The following is a 26,163-nucleotide window of genomic DNA, read 5'->3' on the forward strand; positions in this document are numbered from 1 at the left end:
CACAGCTACTCAAGGAGCAAGCTGTGGTCCATGAGCAGCATGTGGCTTCTCAGCCTTGTGTCTTCTTATACCACAAAGGGTGTCTCAATATTGTACCACTGAAATTCTATGGCAAATTATTGCATAATGACAATGCAATCTTCCAATGAAAACCTATAGGAAGTCAAGGAAAATGCAGCATTTTTTAAAAATCCAAATGCCAGAAAAAGTGGGGAAAAGGGTAAAATATCCAATCTCCTCCACAGAAATCAGTGCTACTGCCCTGTTCCATTTGATCTTAAGGCAATTAAAAATAGAGAAAATAACATGTGCATCCTTTAAATTCAAAAAGGTTGACAATCCCTGGGCTGAAGAATGGGTCACTCATCAGTTTTCAGAGGAGAACAGAAGACCAAGTTCAGGCACTTTTGCCCAAAGAACCCTAACCTATTTTCAGAATCCTTTGAGGTGGAATGGAAGACTGAATTGTTAATTCAAAACCTTTGAGGAGATATGGAAAACTGACTGAGAGACGCAATTTAAGGCTAAAACCATGTGCAAGAGATAGTTAACAAGCCTCACTTCCTTTTCAAGTTGTGGAGATATTAAACATTTCAATACTGTAACACATTACAGAGTACAGCAAAACATTACATTACAAATCATTTACTGAAAACATTCAGTAAAGTAACAGAACTTTAGAGGAAGGATGTCACATTAATATATCACAACACTTCCTTAGAGTTCAATATTCTTTTCTAATTTTCTCTCCCAGAAGCAGTGGTAAACATGTTCTTAGCCTTTGTGTGACCTGGAAAGGTAGGGTACTTTTTTGGAAATAATAGCTGCCCACTCTTTATGCCACATTAATAATCTAGCTTGTTTTGGTGCAATTGACCAGAAAACTAAAACTTTAAATGTTTTTATACATCATGCTTAACTATTTTTTTTCAGGTTGTGTTGTTGTTTTTGTTGTTGTTTTTGCCTAGGGATATATGTATTATGTGTATTTGTAAAAAAAAAGAAAGAAAAGAAAAGAAAAAAGGAAAAGAAGAGCAAGGTGAATAACAAAAGAAAAAAAGCCCTAAATAGAACAGGGATAAGGAGAGCAAAATAACCCATTTCACAAATGAAGGCTTTCTTTACATAAGAACTATGTTATATTTCTGGATATTTTTTCCAGTTTTCTTAGCAATGCTATATATAATTTTTTATCACAATTACTTATTAAAGTATAGAGAGATTAGTCCACTTTTTATTGGAATTCCAAAAAATTATTAATGATAGTGAAAAAAAATCTGAATTTATTCTTCTCAACTATGGCCAGCCTAATCCCAAAAATGGCTACCATGAACATTTCATCCAATTTCAGATACTGTATATAATATCAGTTAAAATATAATGTGGAAAGCAATCAAATAACTTCTTCACTGCAAAACAGATGGCAATTGAATTTGCTGGAGAACTACTCTGGTATTAATCCTTATTTTTTTAATCCTTAATGTAATTTTATATAGTTTTATATAAAATTAATCCTTAAATGTAAATTTAATTAAATTTACATTTAATGTAAAGGAGAAAAAATATATAATTTTAATACTACAACCTTCATATTTAGAAAGCATCAAGCCTGTTCCATAGGGTAATACATTTAAAAATCCGCACTGAGCTAATACAAATTATTACTCTGTCTCTTGCAGACAATATTCTAGAGCACATGGAACTGGATGCAGCATTCCAGCCATGCCTATTCCTTATTGTGTTGTGCCTAGGACAGGAACTGCTATATTAAGCACAAGAACAAACGATAAGCAGGAGTAGCTGAGAGCCAGGGAAATAAAAGAACAATATACAGTATGCAAGGAAATATTTTTGCGGTCGTTTTGACCATATCTTTATTGAATAATTAATTGAATATATTAATAAAACCTAATTCCAGAAATAACATTTGACCTGTGAAGTATTCTCAGGAAGTGGAATACATAATCTACCCTGTGTGTATTCAGCAACTCATTTTATGATGATAAATCAAGAGTATGGGATTCTCACAACAGACAATGAGGAATTCCATGGCAAATGACAAAATATGTTAAATATGCATTTAGAAAGGACAGAATACCACTAACTGGTGATTGGAATATAGTGTGTTGGATAGCAGTTAGCTTTATACAGAGGAGAGAATGTATTTTAAAAATGACATGAGAGGAAAGCCTAAGTTATTTAAGGCTGTCTACAGCTAAGAGCCTGTATAGCATGCTTTCCTCCATTATGGAAAGAGAAAGGAAGTCCCATAAGAACCTGGAATGCTCAGGCTGGATTCAGAAGAGAAAGAGAACTGAACTGAGAAAGGAAAGAAGTGATGAAAGTGTTTAGAATATTGGTCTAACCAATAGGAGGCATATCCTATAGAGATATATAAAGTGAAGCCTTAGAAAAAGAAAGGAGATAAAAGTGCAGAGTTCCTTTGCTACCTATGTCTACATCTATTGCTTGTAGTGGTTAACAGGTTTATAGGTGTAGAAAGTTGGAGAATGCAGTGTAGGGAACATGGAGGCGGAAATGTGGAACAACAGTAATTCTTGGACTGGGTAAACACAGTGATGCAGGAGATACTGTAGGTTTAACAGTGTTTATTTCTAGCACCTGCTTCAAGTAACAAAGTAATATATATTATACATGAATATCACAACATCAAAATCAAATTATGTACATAATGGGAAAGAAAAGATGGAGAAGTATAATCCAATAAACTAGGATACCTCTAAATGCAGTCTATTGACAAACCATGAATTATTGGTATGAAATATCTTAAACATAGAAAATTGAAGAGACTAGATGTACTAGTAAGATTTGACCTGGAAGACATAGTGCCAGAATATAAGATCAATTTAAGGTACAGATTCACTAGTCTTAACTAACATGAAAAAGAATCAGAGTTGTCATAAAAATGTAAGAGATATCAGGAAAATTGAATGACAGTATGTCTTAGATTTATGGGTGCACCAATAGAACTCTGAATGTAATGTTAAATGTTGAAGAATAGAAAATAGCAGAATGTTACTGCTTTTACATTCTTCTGGCTGGCTGCCCAAAACATCTAATACTGTTAGTACACTGGAATGATTTAGTAAATCTATTTCTGTGGTATCAAATTTATGTTTGAATCTGCTTATTGCCCTGGTTGATTATTATGTCTGGGAGAGAGGGTCATGGAGTGTGTTCTTGCCAATTATCTGCATCTCTCTGTGACTTTTAATATCATGAACAATTGTATCACTTTTGATTAAGGGAGTAGAATGAAAGTAGAGAAGATATTGTTCTACAGTGTTTTTTCAGAGTCACTGAGAAATTTCAAAAGATGATGCTGGAGGATATCAGCTTATTATTATTATTATTATTATTATTAATTTATATGCAGCCTGACTCCTAATGACTCTGGGTTATTACAGATAAATGCATGTTTATTTGAAAGAAAGCCTACTTTTTAAATAAGGCTAACTCTAGAGTAACTGGATTTAGAATTACTGCTTTATGGACATTACCTCATACACTATTTCAAAGAATTTTGCTTTGTTTTTGCAGGAACACAAGATGCAGTTGCACAATTCAGCAAAGGAGGATTATCAGAAAAGACTGAATGAATTTGAAAAATGCCATGCAGTTATAATGCATCAATTTGAAATAATAAAAGGTGCTCATGGGAAATTAGAGAAAAATGGTAAATTTGTAATAAATTCTGGACATAATTTAATAAAATACAAGTTAGTAACGATACTAAAGGAGAATGCTCCTGACTTCAAAAAGAGATTTTACCTTTCCTGTAAGAAAAAATCGCTACAAACACATTCTCCAGAATGACTCACTCTGTGGAATATGTGAAGTAACATGATGAAGATTATATTTTAATATTCATTTTTTTATTTCCTACCCCATTTCTTCTGTAAGTTGTGGAAGCAATTCAACTCAATAAGAACTTGTCAGCAGTTAATACAAGACAAGAGTCTGAGATAAATAACCTAAAAAAGGTAGGTATGAAGTGCATTTCATTTATTTCAGTACTTATTCCAGTTCAGTTTAAGGCATCCAAACACAGGTTGGCCTACAATCTGAACATATGGGAACCCTATTAAAGTAATCATCTTCAATAATTTGTTGCAGGTTATCAAGATTTGTCTGCCAAATCACTTGTTGTATAATCCCTAGAAAGGCAGTGCCTCCTTTTTTTCTGTCTCTGATGCTATCCAGTGTACTACTAAACAGAATTGATTTGTCATATATGGGGAATAGTATTACAACTGGAGAAATACTTGGCTGAGATTTTCCTGAACTAGAAACTTGTGGTATGCTATCATTAAAATAAATAGAAGTGAGTTCCATATTTCTATCTATGACATTATTCTTCATACATGTATAGAAATAGGAATTCTTGCAATATGTGAAGAACATTCCAAATTTCCTGTTGGGCTTCTAGTTCCTGGAAGGGGGACAAGAAATGCTGGTGGAGAAGAGAGGGATAGAGAAAGATAAAAGGAGCTGTCAAAAAGCACTTGGGATACAATTTTATGTCCCTAGGCCGGCAAACCTGGTGCTATTGGATTGTTCAATTTTCCCTTTCAAAAGCAAGCTTTTGAGCTTCTCAGAGGAATCCAACATCATATGCCCTTTCTCCCTTCTCTGCCAATCTTTTAAGGCTGTCTGTTTAAAAAATCAGGAAAAGCTAGCCTCAGAAAACTCAGGTATCTTGGGTATTGAGCTTGGGATAGATTGGGAAGGCTGAAAATCTGAAAGATCCTTAGTATCTCCAGATCCCTGCCAAGTCTCCAACCCAGTGAGAAATTCAAATCATCTCTTTTTCTGATCTAAATAATTAATCTCCTTTTCCTTGGCACCTAGAAACAAATAGCTACCCTCACTTATTTTTTTTTGTCTTAGATCTTAGAGTAGAATATACTATCATTTGAATGCTCCTACCAGAGCATAAGATTTGATGGCAGCATTGTGTTTCTGCCAATTAATTATAATTATTGTTATTGTTGACTATCACACTTTTAATATTTTGCTATATATTAGAATATATTCATTTTCTTATGTTGTATGCCATGGTGAGTCTTGAAGATATGGTAACCTATAAATTTGATACATAAATTAAAAAAACTTACCTTACTTTTTATCAGTGGTATACATAATTTGTGGCCTCAGAACTTCATGCAGCCCTGAAAGCCTTGGGTAATGTCCTCAGAAGCCTTTAAAAGTTGTTATCAATTAAAATGTTTAAAATACCTGAAGTGGAAAATGTTTAAATATATGTGTAGAGAACATATTAATTCTACTTAATTTTCATTACGATCAAATGTAACTGAAATTTAGTCAGGTTTAGTTTTTGTCTTGGCTCTACCCATTACTTTTTGTAGTGTAGCCAATGGCATCCAAAATGGAAGGGTCAAAAGATGGTTGATGTGCCTCCCACCACAAATGCTGCTGAAGGGGAACAAGGAACGTGATACAGGAACGTGATACAGAAAGACACAGAACAAATTATGTACCTCAGTTTCATATAAATAACATATTTAAGATTTTTTTGTATAGTGCACTATATATAATGTCTTTTAAAATGGGAAAGCCAAAATCCAGAAAGACTTGAGTTTTCCAGGAAGTACACTAAATACCCATGCTAGAATTAGAGAAGATGGATGTTTCTGTGTTCTTTAGTTCATCCTTTTGTAATGGAGAGAGGTGTTGATAGGAACAGAGTTATAATATAAATACTTTACAATTTATTTGTTAGTATTCTTCTTGTATTTATTATTATTTTGAATTTTTAACACAACATGCAGCTTCTCAAAGTTCATTTTAGAATAGTGCCTTTTAAAAACCCTTCAGAAATTAGCTGCATTTTATGGTTAAAAGAAAATAACTATAATGAAAGAAGATAATATTAATATGTTTATGTATTTTAAGTCATTTAATAATATTATTAGCTCCCAACTGTTTTAAATTATGGCATACTATGAATTCCATCTATTATCTTGAGTCCAAAGGCATAGACAAATAAATTTGGAATCCCCATGATATAAACTTCTGAGACAAGTAGGTTTGTTGATTAGAAGCTTAGTTTCCACTAGATTTTCCAAAGATATTTGATTTAGCATTCAGTTCTCTCTTCCTGCTTGTTAGTTAACGGGGAGAGGCTTATCACCTTCTGAGAGTAGAAGATGCCATACCAAGAGCTATCACTTTAGAGGCAAAGGGGTGATATGCCAACACAAAAACCTTACACATTTCTTCTAAACAGGAAAAGGAAATGTCACGTCAGCAAGTCAAGCTTTTTGGCAATGCTGTATTAAGTAAGAGCAAGCAGAAGGAATATCATGCTTGCTATTTTGACTCCACTGTTTTAAATTGGGTCCCTGGCATTTTTTATTTATTCTGGCTTTATTGTGTAAAATTCAGCAAGACAGTGGAGGAGAACCACAGGTTAGAAGTAGTTTCCCTTTGTAGCATCACCTTCTGTTGAACCATGACTGAAATAAATTTTCATCAAAAAAGTAGCTGTATTTATACGACCTGGTATTCATAAAGTTCAACAATTTGAATAATCTTTATTTCTATTTTCCACTGTTATATGATTTTGTCCAGAACATTTAAACTGTTGGACTGTGATAAGGGGAATTCCATTTTTATGAAGAAAAGTTAAACAGACCAAACTTAGTTCCTCCTAGATAAAGCTACTACCATTTGAATATTTGCTTCAGTGCTATGCCATTATGAAGAATTCTTGATACTATCTACAAACAGCATTCATAACCTTTGCTATTTGTCTAAGTAAACGTCAGAGCACTCAAGGAGAGAGAGATATTAAACAGGCTATCCCATACAAAAAAAGGAAGAGGTATGGGAAAGATGCAATATTTATGACTCTAGGATCTATACTTTATAATTTAATAAGTTCAGAGCATGTACTGTTTATTTGCTGCATTAGCTGCTGTGAATAAACTAGGTAGAAAAAGGAAGGAATAATGTAAAAGGAACTGCAAAGAATACTGTATTTTAATGCATTTTAACATTTTAAAAATAAAATCTTTATAAGTATTTCAGATAAATTAAACTAGGCATCTTTAATCCTTATGAGGTCAACAATTATTTATATGGATTATTAATACAATTTATATTCCATTTTTCATCATTAAAAATCTCAATGTGAGCTAAATCATTAGAGTGTTGATCTTTTTTCTTCTTCAATTGATTTGCTTCATTTGGATCAGGAGGTCCTGATAGAACTTTTAGTAATATGGCAATACAGTATAAAGACAAGTTTACCTTTTTCTAGTAGTATTCAAACAGAAAAAGAACAGTGGTGATGTAATACTTATTCTATTTATGCACATCTAAAACAATGTACAGAACATATGGGTGAATATAGAAAGTATATATTTAATCGTGAATATAACTCCTGAAATGATGTCATTGTTTCTTCTATTATCATCATCATCATCATCATCATCATCATCATCATCATCATCATCATCTCCTCCTTCAGGTCAGTCTTGTCTCCTGGCAACTGCCTGGACAAGTCCCTGAAGTTTTCTTGGCAAGGTTTTTCAGAAGTAGTTTGCCATTGCCTTCTTCCTAGAGCTGAGAGAGGGTGACTGGCCCAAGGTCACCCAGCTAGCTTCATGCCTAAGGAGGACTAGAATTCCTGGTCTCCCAGCTTCTAGTTTTGTGCTTTTAACCACTATACCATACTGGCTCTCAGCTACATGGACAAGTCTATTCAGTTTTCTTGGCAAGGTTTTTCAAAAGTGGTTTACCATTGCCTTCTTCCTAGAGCTGAGAGAGGGTAACTAGCCCAAAGTTACCCAATTGGCTTCTGTGCCTAAAGCATGATTAAAACCCAGCTGTCCCCATTCCTAGTTTGGTGCCTTAACCAATAGATCAAACTAGCTCTTCAAACTTCTGTTAATGCCAATAATGTGCTTGGTCTTTTTGTTTGATTGATTGTGAGCTATCAAGTCAGTGTTGAATTTTAACAACCCTATAGATCGTTTCTATAGACTTTCTCCATGACGATCTGCCCCTAACCTGGTTCTTCAGGTTTTCCAATGGTGCACCCATCATTGCTGTAATTGAGTTGATCCACCTTGCTGCTGGTCATTTTAGAAAGGCATTAACTGAAGTACTATGTTTTTTAAGCTATTTGCATTGCATGAATTTTTACTTAATATTTATTAAGGAACTGAAGAAAGTTACATCAGATGTGATAAAGTCCAAGGTCACTTGTCAGTATAAAGTGGGAGAAGATCTCAGTCTAAAAGCAAAGGAACAGGAGCTACAAATACTACGGCAAAAAAATTCAGTGGTATTTGCTAATATTTCTTATTAATTTAGAAAAAGAAGTTATTATTTTTAGAGGGTGTCTTTATTACAGTATATTACTAGGAAGCTATAATTAATGTATTTGTGACTGGCTGACTGAATGTTAAATAATTTTGCTTAATAGCTCCTATATAGTGTAAGATTTTAAGTTCATGTTACATTTTATTGTGTATTATAATTAACATACTATTGAGTAGTAAACATGGATGTATAATAATGGCATTAGATTCCCCTTACATTGTTTCCTATTGTTGGACCACCTTTTGGCTCCTCTTTTAGATATGAGGAGCCATGCTTATAGTATAACAGCATTAACTGAAGTCCCTCTTTTGGGGGAGATGGGCGGTAATTAAATTTGAATTAAAAAAAAAATAACTGAAAGGACCAGCGGAATTGATTCCAATGTGTTTATTTTATTTATAGCAGGTAGATTTAAATGGAAAAATCACTGAAGAAATTGCAAGACTTAAAGAAGAGAAACAGGTTATGTTTGACATCAATGATCAGTTCTGCTTTCTTTATAGTGGGACCCATATGGTGGAATTAATTGTCACAAGAATTGAATTATTTCCTCTCCTTCTGGTAGAACAGGAAGGAGACATGTGTCCCCTATGTGGGTGTGTTTGTCTATATATAGATAAGTGTGTGTGTGTATGTGTGTGTATGTGTGTATTTGATATTGTCATGAGCACTGATGGTGAGCGGGAGGGGGCTCCTATCCAGGGGGGAAACGCATGCGTAGTAGCGAGGAATTGAGCAGTCATTCAAAGAGACACAGAACAGACCTGCCTTGACTTTTGGGGTTTATCTGTATGGGTTTTCTCACGCTTCTTCAGTTTGTTAGGATTTTCTATCTAATGTAGCAGTAATAAAACACTAGAGACTTCTTCCTTGTCTCAGCGCGGTTCCTGCCTGTTAGGACAGATATTTTTCTCTAAGCATGAATTAATCATTGCTGTAAGCTGTTCCCTTGATCTTCTTGATTGGGTCACAAACTGTCTCCCTGCATCAACACAGGTTTGGTCACACACTTCCTCTATCCCAATACCACGGTGACTCAAATAATTATGGTTTTCAGTTCTGCACATACCCTTTCTGAGCACCTTTCTCACTCTCCTTTCTGGGAATCACTTGCTTTCTAGGGAAAGAAATGGATTTACTACTTCAGTCTGCTGACTTTTCATCTTATAGTATGGGTCCTTTGCTAGTCTTTCTTAGAGCTGATTTTGGTGATTCTAGAGGCTGTATGAAAGAATTCTTCTAGATGCTGTTGAATGTTTAATAGAAATGTTCCTCACTTTTCACTAAATCAAACAATTTTTATTCAGTTATATGTTCCTTGTAGTTCCTTCCTTTCCTTTTTTCACTTAAAACTCAGAGCCTTGCTGTTGCCTCCTCAAAGTTTAGCTGCTGAGATTTCAGCAGGGCATAACATATTTTAATGGTTTAGGGTTTTTTTCACTTCTAATTACAAACACTGTAAAAAGTATTCTCAATACGTATTGCCCTGTGGAGTCCTTGGTGCTCTATGAACCTTGTTGTTTACTTGCAGATGTTTCATTGCCAGACTAGGCAACATCTTCAGTGAGAAAAGGGAATGGGCCTTGCTCTCTGTTTATACAGTATAACCGTAGTTTGTCCAGCTTGTGTTGGTGGAGCTGTTGTTTTCTCCTTGGGAGTTCCTTGATTGGGCTGTTGTTTGCTGCTTGATTGATTGACTGAGTTAATAGTTCCTTGATTAAGGTATAATGTACTGTTTGATTGTTCATCTGGTGTTAATCCTAGTGTTAATCTTTGCATATATGGGTATTGATTGCTGGTGGGGAGGTGTTCTGGTCTTTTGGGTTTTCTATTGTCTCTTTTGCCCTGTTTGGAATCAAATCCTTACTTGGAGCATCTCCATAGTTCTTATGTCTTTCATCTCTGAACATTTGAATCTATGGCCACAATGGACTTCCTACACCTCACTTTGAAGGCAGCACTCCTTGTTGCAATTTATTCTGAAAAGCTTTGTGCCGTGTGAACAGATCCTTCATACCAACAGTTTCACAAGGATTATTGTCTATTTATATCTGATCTCTTGCCAGAATGATTTTGGTTTTTTGTATTAACCAGCCTGTCATTATTTTCCCTTTTGGCTACCAAGCTTGAACCTTGTCTGCAAATGTTGGACATTCAGTAGGCACTCTGGCTTTCTATGTTCACCACACTGCTTCCTTCTGTCAATCCCAAAGATATTTTCTTTGTTATTTAAGACTGAAGAAGATTTTGCTGCAGTGTTTTTCATACTGGACCCAAACTATCATTGCATTATCTTATGAATCTGCACTGTTGCCCATAAGAACACAATGCACCAGAAGTGCTATTTCTACCATTTCTCTCCATGGTATTGTTTTTTGCCATACTTGAGTAAAGCAGCAAAACAGTCTTAACTGTCTAACTTTCTCAGGTATCATATCATCAACATTTGAGCCCAGGCAGTGCATCCTTTCAATGAACTTTTCTCTATGTTGACATAACAAAAACACTTATTTCATCTTTTAGATAAACTTACTAATTACCTATATGTGTGATATACAGCGACCATGATGAAGAAGAACAATTCGCTTATCTGTAATTGTGGGTCTTTGGTCACCTATACATTCATATAGTCAGGCTTCTGGCGGGGAACATGGCCAACTGAACAGCTGTGTCCGCGAGCTCCGCAGACAGAACTGTCAATGCGGTGCTTTTTTGGGCTCAGGAAGGCTTTTACCTGAAGCCCAGAGAATTTTCATGAATAAAGAAGAAGCTCGGAATTATCCCATTTGTCCTCAGGAACAGCATCTTGTAGCCAGAGAATCACAAAACAGCATTCGCGACAATCTGGTTAGAGCCGCTGGGAGGTTGGGACATCACCATTTCCAACCCGCACTGTAGCCTTAAAGGGACACTAGGTTGAGCCACCCCATTTCTAAATCACCCAATTTATATATATATATTTAAGTTTATGTACCCCAAAAAAGGCTTTGTACAGCAAGAAGTGGACTCTCTTGGTGCCTATAGTTATTTCCAGATTAAAATTTTTAAAAATCTTTTAAAGTTTTGGTTTTTTTTCCTGTTTAAATACTAAAGAGAATGAAGAATAAATAATTGCCTATTATTATTTTTGTATTGAATTTGAAGGATTTACTATTTTCCTACACGTTGAACCTGCCGTTTTGAATCTTCAGCTTTCTGTTTTCATTTTTCTTTGGGAGTTGCTTGTTAGCTTGTTAGCACACTTTTTCTTGTGTCAATTTCATTTGGAAACCTTTTATTAACCAATTAACTCCTATCTGCACTAGTCAAGTATCCAGGGGGCACCATAATCTACTGCCTGAAACATGGAGGAGTTCAAGGAGACTTTTTCAGAGTTCTGTTGTGAGCTTAAGCAGACCTTTTAAGAGATCTTTTCGGATTTCTGTCAGGCTGTTTTGCAGAATATTTGGGACATTGGGGAAGATACATTTATATATTTCTAAAGTGTGTCATCTGGCTGAGGGCGTTATGGAAGAAGATGAAGATCTTCGCAAGGATGGAAATGTTTCTATTGAAAGTGAGATTGAAGCAACGCCAGGTGAAGATTCCATTCTGGTGCTGAAGGGGTTAAAGTGACAGTCTGAGCTGCAAATTACAAAGGGAGTTGTTTTTCTGAGGGAATGTTATGGGAAAGAAGAGGATCTGTTCTGTGGGATGTTTTTTGCTGAGAAGTCTTGAGTTTTTAAGGGGGGCAGTTGGACTGTTGAATTTTTCTAAGAAAAATGCCTAGGGTGATATGTAAATGTTCTGGTATATTCTGAAGTGGGGTAAAGAGTTAAGAATGTTTACTGGGATTGATACTGTATTGAGGCTTGTATGATTTCATTTTTCCTTAATGATTCAGATTCAGATTTATTGGATTATTTTTAAGGTTTGCTTGATTTTTAAGATTTATGAGGTATAATAATAATTGCTTAGTTTTAGGCTTAATAGGGTTAAGATTATTGTAGTATTATTAATTATAAAAGTAGACAACTTACATGTTTTTATAATTTGATTTTTACTATAGTGGACAGAAATATCTAGAATAGTGGTAGGAAAGAAATAATTAAATGCTGTTTTTGCAGGGAGGGAAGTTCATTTAGAGGTTTATATATTTCTTCTTTTTTAAAATATAAGGGGTAGGAGCAATTTATTTAGTGATTTTTACAAGGTTCTAATGGTATGATTTATAGAAATAATGTGATCTTGGCTTGATATAGAGTAAGGGATTAATTATGGAAATTGTTGTATATTCTTGTTGTTGAAAATTGGGAGTTACTTCTTTATGTAATCTCCAAAAATTCTTTTTCTTGTGTTTCACACTTTTTTAGTTGTTTTCTTTTTGTGGTTTTTTGTGTTTTTGTGTTTTTTTGTAGTTTTTATCTTTTTTCTAAATAAAATTCTTATTAAAAAAACCTATACATTCATATAGTCCACTCTTTCTGTATATTGCACATTAAATTTAGAATTTTAGACAATTGAGGAGAGTGGGAGCCGTGCCCAAGGGCAGGGCTCTAGGCATTGGCTTTATGCAGGCACATTATCAGTACAGGTGAATGTACAGCTGGCTACTTGAAGAACCAGTTACAGGTAAGCAACCTGTTGTTATTAAAGACTAGATTATAAACCCATATTTAACAACTGCCACACACAAAATATAATAAATGTTTTAAAAATGTTATATTACAGTTTAAAATGTCAGCATTATACACACACACACACACACAACATACATTTAATGATTCCATCATGTGGAACTTTACAGAGTAATCCTATTATCTGAAGTACTGTACATTTCCTTTTTTTTTATTAAACAAGGAGATTATGGCTTCTCTACAACATATGCAGCAACTGCTCTGCAGACAGACTGAAAGAAATACCAGAATTGAGGTGGAGTTGAATAAACTAAAAGAAGCATATCAGGTAAAATGTTGACTCTGCCTCCATGCTAAACAATTAAAATGAAGAGTTCTAAAATGAAAATTATAGTATGCTTTGCAAAAGTTACAACAGGTAGAATACAATGAATTCCTCCCATTGATGGAATGGCTTCTGTCAGTGGAAAGAGGAGGGAGCCAATTTTCTCTCCCTCTGAAGCCTACCATATATCCTCCAAAACTGTTCTAAGATTTCCCCTTGTACATTTCCCCTAGTATATAGTAATGCAGATTATATTTTTACTTTATGCCACATTGAAGAAGTACTAAGGAGTTCATTGAAACAACTCTTCCTGAAATTCAAGCTTAAAAATATGTTTTGCATGGAACATTTACCTAGTTTGTGTTCATGTTTATGCAGTTTATGTGGTACCATTTTCTCATTCCCCCAATAAAACCCTCATGTACAATAGACACTTACAGTTCACATGTATAAATATTCTGATGTTTCTTCAATAAGTTTGATAGATAAAATTATTAATAATATAAAGATTTCTAATTTTAAAAGTTGGAAGATGGGATATAAGCAGTGAATTGCAAAACCCTGTACAGGTAGTCCTCGCTTACTAACCACTTGTTCAGTGACTTAGAAGTGATAACAGCTCTGAAAAAGGAGATTTATGACCAGTCCTTGAAGTTGTGGCCATTGCAGTGTGCCTGCGGTCATGTGATTGTGATTCTGGTGCTTGGCAACCAGCATGCATTTATGACGGACACAGCATCCCAGTCATGTGATTGCTGTTTGTGACCTTCACGGCCGGCTTCCAACAAGCAAAGTCAATGGGGAAGCCAGCAGTGACATCGTGTTTAACGGCCATGGGTGATTCACTTAACGACCACAGCAGAAACTGTCAAACTGACATCATAAGTTGGGCGCCTTCATGTGACATTTCACTTTACGATCATGTTGCTTAGTGACGGAATTGCTGGTCCCAATTGCGGTCAGTAAGTGAGGGCTGCTTGTACTTATTTCTTAGAAATTGATCAGGCTTTAATGCTTGCAGAATGTGGTACCATTACAGTTAACAAGAGAATAGGAGCAAAGTATCTTGGCTATAATAATTTAAAATATAAATTTCTAAATGTAATGTGCAAAGTCCTGGAAAATGTAATTAATATTCTAGATAAAATATAACAAATCAGACATGCTGAACCTAAGTTATTTCTTTACTTATATATCTACTATAACTATGATTAGAGAGCTTATGACCTTTCAAAAGTCCAAAGAATTTCAGGACACTGAAAACTGGATCTCAATTTGCATTCATCGTTACAATAAGTTAACATTTGCTTTATTAATAAATCTCCCCAAATTAGGAAGGAGCCTTCAGCCAGTTAAAATTTTGAAATGTATGGATGGTAGTAAAGAAAGCATGGATCACAAATGCTATAGGTATTATATACATTCTAAAAAGGGAATCCACACCCAGCCCAAAGAACCTCCATAGACTGTGGATGCAATGGCTTTCTTTAAACAAAATGTCCCATCAACCCAAGTATTTTCAACCACAACTTGTGAAAATACTGAAACTTTATACTGTATTTTCTACACAACTTTTCCTCCAGGAGCATCTAGTTAAAATATTGGCTATAATGAGCATATATGAAGCTAATAATATTTCAGAAATCTTATGTACTGTAAAATTCCATACATTATATGATGATTAAAAGGTAAAGAAGCAAATAATTAATTTTGAAAGGATACTTTTATACACGTTTTTCAGGAGTAATTTTAAAGAATTATAGAATATTATTTACAATATCAGATTTTATCACGTAATAGGTAATGGATACACCTGCATTTTATAGCTCTTTATTCACTTTTTAAATATGTTAGTGGAAGAATATTCTGTAATACCTGAAAGTTCTATGATAATTTTATTGCTGATTTATACTGGTTTGCTTTAAAGTATGACTACGTCGGTAAAGCTAATAATGACTCAGAGATGTCAGGAAAAGTACAACAATTTAAAATTCTTCTAGTGAACTGCTTAGCACATTGTTGGTGCTATATTATGTTAAGTAGCAAGGGCAAGAGCAGAGTATTACTTTTAGGCATTTTTCCCATGACATTGGACTAACTTAAATGGGAAATTAAATGAGAATAAACAAACAAAAAACAAAAACCACACAGTGGAATAGCTGTTGTGTTTCACAGTCCTTAAAATAACTTTTAATCTAAGTTATATACAACATTAATAAAGCTAATTCAGATTTGTTTTGTTTAATAAAGTATGTTGTTTTTAGTGTTTATATTCATAAACACTGGTTTTTGGAATGTGCTACATTTCATATTTCTTAGCTTTGTACTTTATATTACTTTTTCAGCACATTAAAACTTATGCAGTGAAACTGAATAATGGCAAGTATTTTTATACCCCTTTATAGCTATTTTTTCATAACCTCCTCCTATTTTGGGTTAGCTAAACTATAAGCACCTTCCTGTTAATTTATGAAAATTATTGTTGTGATAGCACATTATCACTGATCTTTATGGCACTTTCTGCATGTTAGAAGAAAAGGTCTAAGCAACATAAAACACATCAAAATTCATTAATGTGGTATTGATTATTTTTTGGATAATTAATTTTATTGCAGACCCTTGAAAGAGATAATGAGCTGCAAAGGGAGAATGCAAAAGAAAATGAAGAAAAGTTCTTTAATCTTCTGAATGAATATGAGAAAGCACAAGCAACTTGGAAAAATGAGGTTGGTTTATTATTTAAATATTGCTGTATTAACAGGGTTACCAAGTACTCAGCAAAATGTTCCAATAAACACAGAAGTCTAGGAGAAGGTGACAAAAATAAGGATACAATAGTATTTGCCTTGATAAGCTTCATCAAGACATCTGAATAATACGTTGAGAGCTTGTATTTTTGGATATCTCATTATTTTGAGATATTTCAAAGTTATAATAGAAACTCGGTTTTAAATAATTGAAAAATCTCTCCTTAGTGGTTCACATATACATCTAAACTATTAATCTAGAGGACTGAATTCGCGTACCAAAATTATTTTTATTCATTTTCATACTGTTCCATTTAAATAAATTTTTTTTTTAAGTGGAGGAGTAGGATAACAGGAGCAGTGTTCTCTGACAATGAGGAGACCAAATATTTTTTCTTTCTTCCTCCTTCTGGCCCTTATATAATTGTCCCTTAATTGGAAATACTTCCTCAAAGGCAATACTTACAGTTCCATAATAGTTCTGAACTGGCTTATTGTGGTGCTTAAATATTTTTATTTTATTATGACACTGGATGTAATTACACTTTGTTTTGTATAGATACTCTTACAGAGCAATATTTCTAGCTATCAGTACATTTGAAACAGTAACTATTTTTTTTCAATATACCACAGAGAAGGATAAACACAGTAACTGCCAATAAGGGTATCTGGACTATTTCTTGTAGAAAAGAAGGCATATCAGTATGGGTAGCAAAATACATAAAAGGATATTCTATATTCTACAACACTACTTAATCCATTCCCCACATTTACTTAATGGATTTCATATACAACAAGCATCCAGTAATATTTTCTGTGTGATTATTTGGGCTGTGCAAAGTTTAGAAATTGTTTGGAAGAAGTGCTTTGGTCTTGTTCCTTAAGCAGATGGCTTTTTTCCAGACTTCTGTGGAAGACTGAATAAGGTTCAGCTGTTTTAAGGAGTCAACTCATTAAAGGTAATACAAATGTTAAAGCAGAAACATTTTTTCCAGGCTGGTGCAGAGGGGCTGCTTTAACTAATAGCAAAGAGGTGTAATGCTCATGAATTATTTTGTAGCGTGCACAGCTGTAATGAAAATTTCACAAATTATTTTGTGAAAATTTTTCCTCAGATACAAAATATATATTAGAAATATTGTGCAGATTGCTATCAAATCCTGTAACATTAACCTTTTAAAAATAAAAACATGGTTAGTAGTACTATCAGTTGTCATGAATTCTAGAATGGTCTCAGTTTAAATATAATTGATGTCTGATTTTATTTGAAAACAATCAAAAGCTACAAATTATATTATAATTCAGTTTTATATGTTCCATAGAAATTTTCCAATGTGCAAGAAAATATTATTTTTGCTACACTAGGGCACCATAAGGGATACGGTGGCGCTGCGGGTTAAACCGCTGAGCTGTCGATCGGAAGGTCGGAGGTTCGAAACCGCGCAGCGGGGTGAGCTCCCGTTGCTAGTCCCAGCTCCTGCTCACCTAGCAGTTCGAAAACATGCAAATGTGAGTAGATCAATAGGTACCGCTTCGGCGGGAAGGTAACGGCGTTCCGAGTCGTCATGCTGGCCACATGACCCGGAAGTGTCTATGACAACGCCGGCTCCAAGGCTTAGAAACGGAGATGAGCACCGCCCCCTAGAGTCGGATTCGACTGGACTTTACGTCAAGGGAAACCTTTACCTTTACTTAGGGCACCATATTTCTTATGTACTTCTGTAGGATCCAAACATTTCCATCACTGCCTTCCCTATACAGTATTTTAGCTGTTACTAGTAAATTTATAACCACTGATCTTATATTTATGAAATTAAAAAAAATTAACAGTGTAAAACTTACACTTGAAATCATAGAGCATTATAACGATCTTTATATGATTTTTACATTCTTTAGTAGCAAAAAATGCAAATTTTATTTGGCCTCTTCCTTTAAAATGACCAAAAGGTATCTCTTCTTCCCATGGTCATTATTATTATTCTATTACTTTCCTCCTGCTTCATGTCAAAGTAAGGGAATTAGAATTTTCAGTTCACTATCTTCCATGTAATAAAAATCTGTCTAATTGTATGTCTAATTGTAATTTTTTAACTGAAACGTGAAAAGTGCACTTATAAGGTTTCAAAAAGACAGGGAAAACATTTTAGTGGGCTTTCTGCTATTCAGGACCAGGTAGTTGGGAATCAAATATACATTCCTATGGCAATATCATCCATGTATATCTAAATGCATTTCTAAATGCTTGCCATTCTTCTCCCTTGCACTATTTTCATTAGGATATACGTTGGAATATATGCCTCAGTGTAGTATCATTCCTATTTGGGAGTAAAAATATGTTTCTTGGTCTAGAACCATTTCAGTTCCATTTGTAAAGTCAATACTGAAAATCACTGCAAAGGAAATCATATCTCTCTCCATTTCATTTCTTCAAAAACAAAACTACTTTTTTTGGTTTTGCTCCAGGCAGAAAGCATATCTAACAAAAATCAAATCCATAAAGACCAAAAAGATGATAAGTATACACAAACTACAATGGAAATTTTTAATGAACAAAAAGAAAATGGAATAAACGATAATCTGCAGACAGACAGTGGTATAAACATAGGGAAAGAGCATCCAGAATATTTTGAAGGTATAATTATATATTAATTAAAACATAAAATATTGATAATCAGTCAATGTTGTAGAAAGTTATAAAGTAGGTTTCCCCCCCCCTTTGTTTGTTTCTACAATGCCAACAGAAACACCAACACTGAGCACCCCTCCACATGCAGCATTTGTGCCAGATCTCATATCTGAACAGTCACTGTGTTCTCACAAGTCTATGTGTTTCTGCAGCTGATTAACTTCCAGCTCAGTTGTGGTAGAGGTAGAAAAGCTGTGAGTAATGCAATAATGCTAGAGGTATAACATGGGCAGACTTTTGTTAACAAGAATTCTTGCTTTGGCCTTACCAAGCTCTTTGACTCTCCCTTCCTCCTATCTGAAGCCAAGGTACCGGAGTACTTTGCCATCTTTTCATGTGTTTCAACTGACAAAAAAGCAATAATGGGGAAGTAGAGTGATGGATGAAAGCTAATTTTCAGCTACCTCATTGGTAATCTGGAGAAAGCATTGGTCAGCTTATGGAGAATACTATCTTTTGCAAGGATGGCCATCCTTGGAGTGGTATTGAAGTAATAATGGCCCAAGCCTTATAGGGCTTTATAGGTGACTATACACATCTTGAATTGGCCCAGGTACCATGATACAGAAGTATACTTCCTTGGTCCTACAAAATTACACAGTTTAATAGAGGGGATCTGGAGCATGCTCACTCTATTGTATCTGGTAGAATCGACAGACACCCTCAGAGAGGGGTTGTCTCACAAATAACCTGGCCTCATACTGGGCAGGGATTTAAAGGTGATAATTAACACCTTGAATTGCACCCTGAAGCATACTGGAAGCCAATGTGGCTTGCATAGCAATGGTGTTGCATAGGCAAACTTTGAAGCACCCAAAATCGTGCATGCAGCTGCATTCTGAATCACTTGAAACATTATTCAAGGGCAGACCCATATAGAGCACATTGCGATAATCTATTTGGGAAGTGACTAAGGCATGAATGACAGTGAGCAAAGTCTCCTGGTCCAGGAATGAGCACAACTGGCACATGAGACAAATCAGTGCAAAGGTGATGGATGCCACCTGCCCTTTGAGCAGGAGCTGTGATTTCAGAAGGACATTCAAACCTCAAACCAACTCTGGGGGAATGCTACCCCATCAAGAGTTAAAGCACCTAGTCCTGTGGCACGCAACAAAAAAACAGGCATGGGCTCAACCTCTCCCCTTCTTTCAACATGGAAACATACTGGAACCGGCTTTGGAGAAAGGAGGAGAACCACTGTAAAACAATGCCTCCCATTCCCTCCTGGAATCTGGTCCAGTAGGATACTATGGTCAATGGTATCAAAAGCTGTCAAGAGATCTAAAAAGGCAAGGATGGATGCACCATGCCCATATCAATCCGTCCAAAGTCATCCACAAGTGTGACCAATGCTGTCTCAAGCACTAAAACCCAGCTTGAAACTCAACTGAAAAGGGTACACATTTTTTCTCTTTAGGAAATAATACATACTATTAAATATTTGAAAACAGAAACATATCCTTGTGCTAATGGCTATGCTATTGACAGATGTAAGCCATATTGACATTTTTGCCCCTTTATTGCTGGAATTTATTTTTTTTGAATGAGGCTTTTATACCTGTGATTTTAAAGGCTGTTGTAGATTCTACTGATTATGATAGTTATCACCCTCTGTTGTTGTTAAGTATTGGTGTCAAAATTTTGACAGCAAAGGTGACATGTTAACTACAGATTTGATTGTCCATCCTGCACAATCTGGTTTCATAAAAGGGTGGCAAGCAAGCCTGGGAAATAGGGTCAACTAATTGGTATTTTATATATACAGTCAGAAAATCTGAAACCAGGAGTAACAGCCTCATAAATTGTGAAAAATGCCTTTGATAAGGTATAATGAAAATTTTTGAAGCAATTTCTGGCTGAAGGATAAGTTAGTTAAGAAGACGTCTTGTGGAATTTGTCAAGGATGCCCTTTATCTCCTTTTATACTATATCTGATATTGCAATCATTAGACTGCCTTTTCAGGCAATTGAATGACATTCTAGGCAAACAATAACAACATGAAGGAAAGTGTGTTCATTTGTAGATGAAAACATATTTTTTGTAAAAATGAATATTACTTCAAGACTGATTGGTATATGTACTACAAGATTAATATATATTAATATATTTAAGGTACTTTAAGTACTTTGATATTAACAGTGATATTAATTTCTTAATATTAACCTAATTAAGAAAGGTTTATGGGAAAGATAATGTTCTAGATCTACTTTATGCAGATCATAGCTATCATATAATGCTGGCAGGTTTAATTTTCATGACTTTCAGCTTTATCACTGGACTTACATTTTGACCAATAATTCTCTGTAGCAGTATTTCTAAACTTTTTGCTCTCAGGACCCCTTCCCACTTTTAAAAATTATGGAGGACCCCGAAAGAGATTTTGTTTGTATGGGTTATATTTATCGATATTTACTGTATTAAAAATTAAAATTGATGCATTTGTAGAATATTTACTTATTGAATCATTTAGAAATAACAGTATTAAACCCATTAGATATTAACATAAATAAATATATTTCATGAAAAAACCCTATATTTTTAAAAAAATTAAAAATGAGGTGACATTGTTTTAAATGTTTGCAAGTATCTTCAATATCTGGCAAAGAATTTTGATTTTGTGGACCTCTGAGAGCGTCTTGGGGGCTCTACAGAATCCAAGTGATCAAGTTCAACCCACTGTTGGCACAGTTAGAAAGATATTATGTCCACTTTGATACCTTGTGTCAGGGCAGCCTTGCTTCGAATAAGACACGGACTCACTTAAAGGGTTTAAGGATTTCCGGGTTTATTGAAGCAGAATGCATGTGGAGAAAAAGACGGGAATGCGGGTGTGGTATCAGGGTCTCCCATTTATACCCCGGTGGCAGACCTTGTTCTCCTCCACCCCCTATTGTCCCCCAAGCCAGGTCCGGATGGGTGATTAGCATTGGTATGGGTCCGACGATGGGTGATTCGGGCGATCTCCGACGTTCCCCTTTGTCTCCTTGCCTTCGTCCGGTGCAGGTGCGTCCCCCGGGGTAATGGGTGGGAGTTCCCCCGATCTGTTAATGGTTTCCAGATCCTGTCCGAGGTGCGTTTCTATTGTCCTGTTGATTTATTTATGGGTTTGGGTGCTTAAGGGATGATGTGTGTGTTTAAAGGATAATGGTTATCCCTTCCTCTTTCCTGATGTGCATGTTCCCCGTTGTGATGCACTTATGCCTTGCAACGGGGAACATGACACCTTGTGGCGTGGATCTTCTTCCAGTTAAAATTTAGTTGTATTTCCAGCTACCTCTTGCATTAAAGGCTGCAAGAGGTAGCTGGAAGAGGTTAGAATGGAAGTATGATTTTGTGAATTTTCTTTTACAATTGAAAGACAGTGCTGTACCATCCCAGATTTACAATCTTGGATTGAGGATATGTGCTTCTCTGTAAGCATCTACCTTGGTAACTTGAATTCCATATCTTTTTAGATCAGGGTTTAATTCTCTGTAAGCACCTACCTTGGTAACTTGAATTCTGTATCTTAGGTCAGGGTTTCTCAACCAGGGTTCCGTGGAACCCTAGGGTTCTGTGAAAGGTCACTAGGGGTCCACTGGGAGATCATGATTTATTTTAAAAATTATTTCAAAGTTGGGCAACTTCACCTTAAAGCGGTAAGTTTTGTTCTTTCTTTTTAGTTTAAGAACACTGTTAATGCATATATACAGGCCCACACACGAAACCAATATAATAATTTTGTAACTTCTGGCCTATATTTGAGCCTGAAGGTGCAGGGGTTTCCCGAGGCCTGAAAAATATTTCAAGGGTTCCTCCAGGGTCAAAAGGTTGAGAAAGGCTGCCTTAGGTTAACATTAATCTGAGCTTTACACTGAGGTTCTTAGTTGAAACCCTTCACAGCGGAGGTGTCCATGGGAGCAGCACTAGGGGGTGCAGAATGATGAAAGCAGTGTTGCCACATTCTGAAGCAAGCCCTGTCCCTTTTGTAAGGGTGTCATGTCACATGCACATACAGATAGGGGGAAGCTTGCAGTACAGTGCTGCTTTTATCATTCTGTTGAAAAAAAGAATATCCATGCTTCAAAGCTGCTTGCCTCTGGAAAAATAGCAAAGGACACAGAGACAAAGTGACATTATGCCTGGTCTTATTTTCCATCTTCTGAACATTATGGATTTCCACTATGGGTTCCCCTCTGGATGGTAGAAAACCATAACACATTGAAAGCAAAGCATGACCAAAATATACTGAAGTAAGAATACATTAATGAATTATAAAATATAAAATATTTTGTATGCTTTTGCAGTTTCCACTACTAGGGATTTTTATAAAAGCATTTTGCATGTGTCCATATTATGTGAAACATATATTAAAAGCATTTTATTTTTCAAGCATTTACTTTTAATAATATATTTGATATCTTAACAGATTTAGAATTGCTTGCTCATTGTGTGAATGAGGGCGACAGAGTTTTAAAAAAAAAAAAAGCCAAAGGGAGATTGTTATAGGCAAAGCCCTGTATATGTTCAATTTAATTATACCAGAATTATACCACTGCTAATTGCAAAGAAAAGGCAGTTATAGGAAAGAAGACCCCCACCCCACCAAAACACCCTATTTGATAAAATACAGGAAAAGGTAGAAATAATTCCCTTAGACAATTTCTATTCTGTGGTGAAGCTGCCAGTGGAAGAACCTAAGACTTTCTTAAAAAGAGTTGAAATTAGATTGTTCTAATCCCACTACAGATTTTGCATATTCTATTGAGCATCTGGATGCTGATGTTGCAAATGAATGTATTTCTGAGAATACTGAAAATATCAACAATACAATTCATGAGGAAGATTACTTGACAAATAAAGAAATCAGTAAAGAGCCTAAACAACAAATTAAAATTACTTGTGAGAAAACTGCAAATAACCATTTGAAATCTGAAATGGATTCTGTGTTGTTACAAGCGATAAATGCAGTATTCCATGATGGTGGTTTGGATGAGTATGATACCAGTAAAGCAGAAAAAACACCACCAAAACATAGCATACCCTCCAGTAAGAATACAGGAGTAAATATGCATATTAATGAGAACATTAATAATTTACTTCTGATAAGAACTTTAAGTATTGAAAATTCAGCTAGAGATATAAATGAAATGCCAAGCAAACACTTTGATAAATACAGTTCCAGGTTGAAAGAAGCGAATACAAACAAGGTTTTGCTCCTGGACTCTGAAAATATATATGAATCTGAAATTGGAGGCATGAAAGTTAACAAAGTTGCCAAAGTTAAACAGAGACACTTCCATACTTCCAAAGACAATAGTGAGCAATTTACTGAATTTTTTAATGAAGAGAAGGTATTGCTTACAGAAAGAGAAAAATCATTGAATACAGTTATGAGGAAAATAACTGTGGAAGAAAGCACGAAAAAATCACATTCCTTGCTCATGAAGACAACAGAAGATTTAATAAACAGAAATGGAAGGCTGTCCTTTGACCTTCCAGTTATGGATGAAAAAACAGAATACTTAAATTTATCAAGATGTCAAGATGAAGTGCAAATAATGCCTCTCTTTTTGAAAGAAAGCCCACTCTCACAAGAAATAAATGCTGAGAGCTCAAGAAAAATTGATGAGGCTATAAACTTGAGTACTGATGTAAGAGAAGAAACACCAGGTAAGAAAGTATTTAACTAATTGTTATTTAAAATTATATAGCCACAATAATAGCTGACATAAATTGACATCCATTCATAACCAGTGTGTACTGGAATTTGGGGAGAAGAAGAGACCAGCAGACAGACTGGGTAGAAGTTGAACATTGCTGCCTACCTGACCAGTGGGGAAGGGGTTACATAATGAACTTTTGCCAGTATTCTGCTGTAAGGCTTTTGTGATATTAAGGATTTCCTGGAAAAATTGGATAAGGTATTGGTAGTCTCAAAGTGATAGTTTTTTACCCAGTAAGTGTGACCATATGCTAGCAGAACCACTATGAAGGACATTAGAGATTGACTAGCTTGAGCGTGTTGTGGGATCAGGAAAAAGGTATTGCTCTAGCTTCAGAGAAGACAATTAGCAAACATGGATATGTGGACTAATGTATAATGTGACTATCACAGCATCTGAAGCCTTAGTTCATATATACTTTACGGCAAAAATCATTAGGAATCAGTGGTTTTACATCTTCCAGTCACTGTTCAACATATATTTGGGTCTAATTGTTGTTATGGTCCATTGAGTTTATTTATTTTCTATCACTTTTTTTTTTAATAAATAATTCAAGGCAGCGAAGATACCTAACACTCCTTCCTCCTCCTATTTTCCCCACAACCACCACCCTGTGAGATGAGTTGGGCTGAGGGGGTGACTGGCCCAAGGCCACCCAGCTGGCTTTCATGCCCAAGGTGGGACTAGAACCACCTTTGGAAATCTCCTGGTTTCTAGCCTGGTGCCTTAACCACTAGACCAAACTGCCAACTCCCAATTACTATGAACTATCCTGTCTCTCGCCACAATATACAATTCTTGCAGGCACATTTCTGTGGCTTCCAGTACTCAGTCTATTCACCTCTTGTGCTGTTGACCTCTTTTCCTTCCATGTATTACTTTATTAAGAAACTCTTGGTCTGAATACTTGCTTAGAAGTGGACAGAACTGGAGAAATGGATGGAAGTTGTCTGGAGAAAATTATAGGGTAACAGATGCATAGTCCTATGATGTCTGCATGTGGCATCTACCTGCTAATGTTTGAACTCTGAATCCTATGTAAAACTGTACTATTTATTGATACTTGTAAAATCTCAGTATTAAACCCAATTGAGTTTTTCTCTGGACATTGACCAAATGGATTTCCCCCTACCTTCTCCAGAGACATTTTGAATATGGGAGAAGCAGAACAAGCATGGATAGTATTGCTTAATGAATTAAATGATAGGGTTGTTGTTTTTTGCTATAGATAATTAAGTAACATGTATACTGTTTATATTAAGCTCTTTAAGCAGAGAGCAAACAACGTATACAACTAAGTTTTGATACTAAATGTATTTATTTTTTTATAGTATAAAGCCAGAAGGTATTTTCCTTAGTTTAATAAAAAGATACAGTGGACTGGAGGTAAATTTAAAGTTTTGGCACTGTAGAATTATATAAAAATAAACTGCAGTTGTTACCATTTCCTCTTTGTTGATCAGTTTCCGCCTGCAGTAGTAGAATTGCTGACTCCTTGAATACCGGAACTATTAATCCAATCCCCAAGAGAAATTCCAGTGAAGAATGGAATGCAATAGCAAAGAGTTTTTATGATCCTTCTTTTCCCACAGAACATGTAAGTCAATTAAAAATACTGCAGAGCAGACCTTAGTGAGCTAACTCCAGAGCTATGTATAGAATTGTATGCATCTTGATGCTTTAAGACTGACTTGATCTCCAAAATAA

General features: G+C 35.2%; 1 protein-coding gene across 1 annotated transcript in view; it reads left to right on the forward strand.

The window, feature by feature from the left end:
* CCDC73 (coiled-coil domain containing 73) overlaps positions 1 to 26,163 on the forward strand; it is a 61,130-nt gene that overhangs the window by 32,580 nt on the left and 2,387 nt on the right. Inside the window, exons 7-15 of the mRNA XM_063289521.1 lie at positions 3,562 to 3,697; positions 3,925 to 4,004; positions 8,210 to 8,335; positions 8,776 to 8,835; positions 13,213 to 13,317; positions 15,930 to 16,040; positions 18,525 to 18,693; positions 23,480 to 24,403; positions 25,920 to 26,053. Of these exons, the coding sequence (XP_063145591.1) occupies positions 3,562 to 3,697; positions 3,925 to 4,004; positions 8,210 to 8,335; positions 8,776 to 8,835; positions 13,213 to 13,317; positions 15,930 to 16,040; positions 18,525 to 18,693; positions 23,480 to 24,403; positions 25,920 to 26,053 (1,845 nt within the window). The remainder of the gene's footprint in view (positions 1 to 3,561; positions 3,698 to 3,924; positions 4,005 to 8,209; positions 8,336 to 8,775; positions 8,836 to 13,212; positions 13,318 to 15,929; positions 16,041 to 18,524; positions 18,694 to 23,479; positions 24,404 to 25,919; positions 26,054 to 26,163) is intronic.

The sequence above is a fragment of the Candoia aspera genome, chromosome 1 (genome assembly GCF_035149785.1).
Source record: "Candoia aspera isolate rCanAsp1 chromosome 1, rCanAsp1.hap2, whole genome shotgun sequence".
NCBI lineage: Eukaryota > Metazoa > Chordata > Lepidosauria > Squamata > Boidae > Candoia > Candoia aspera.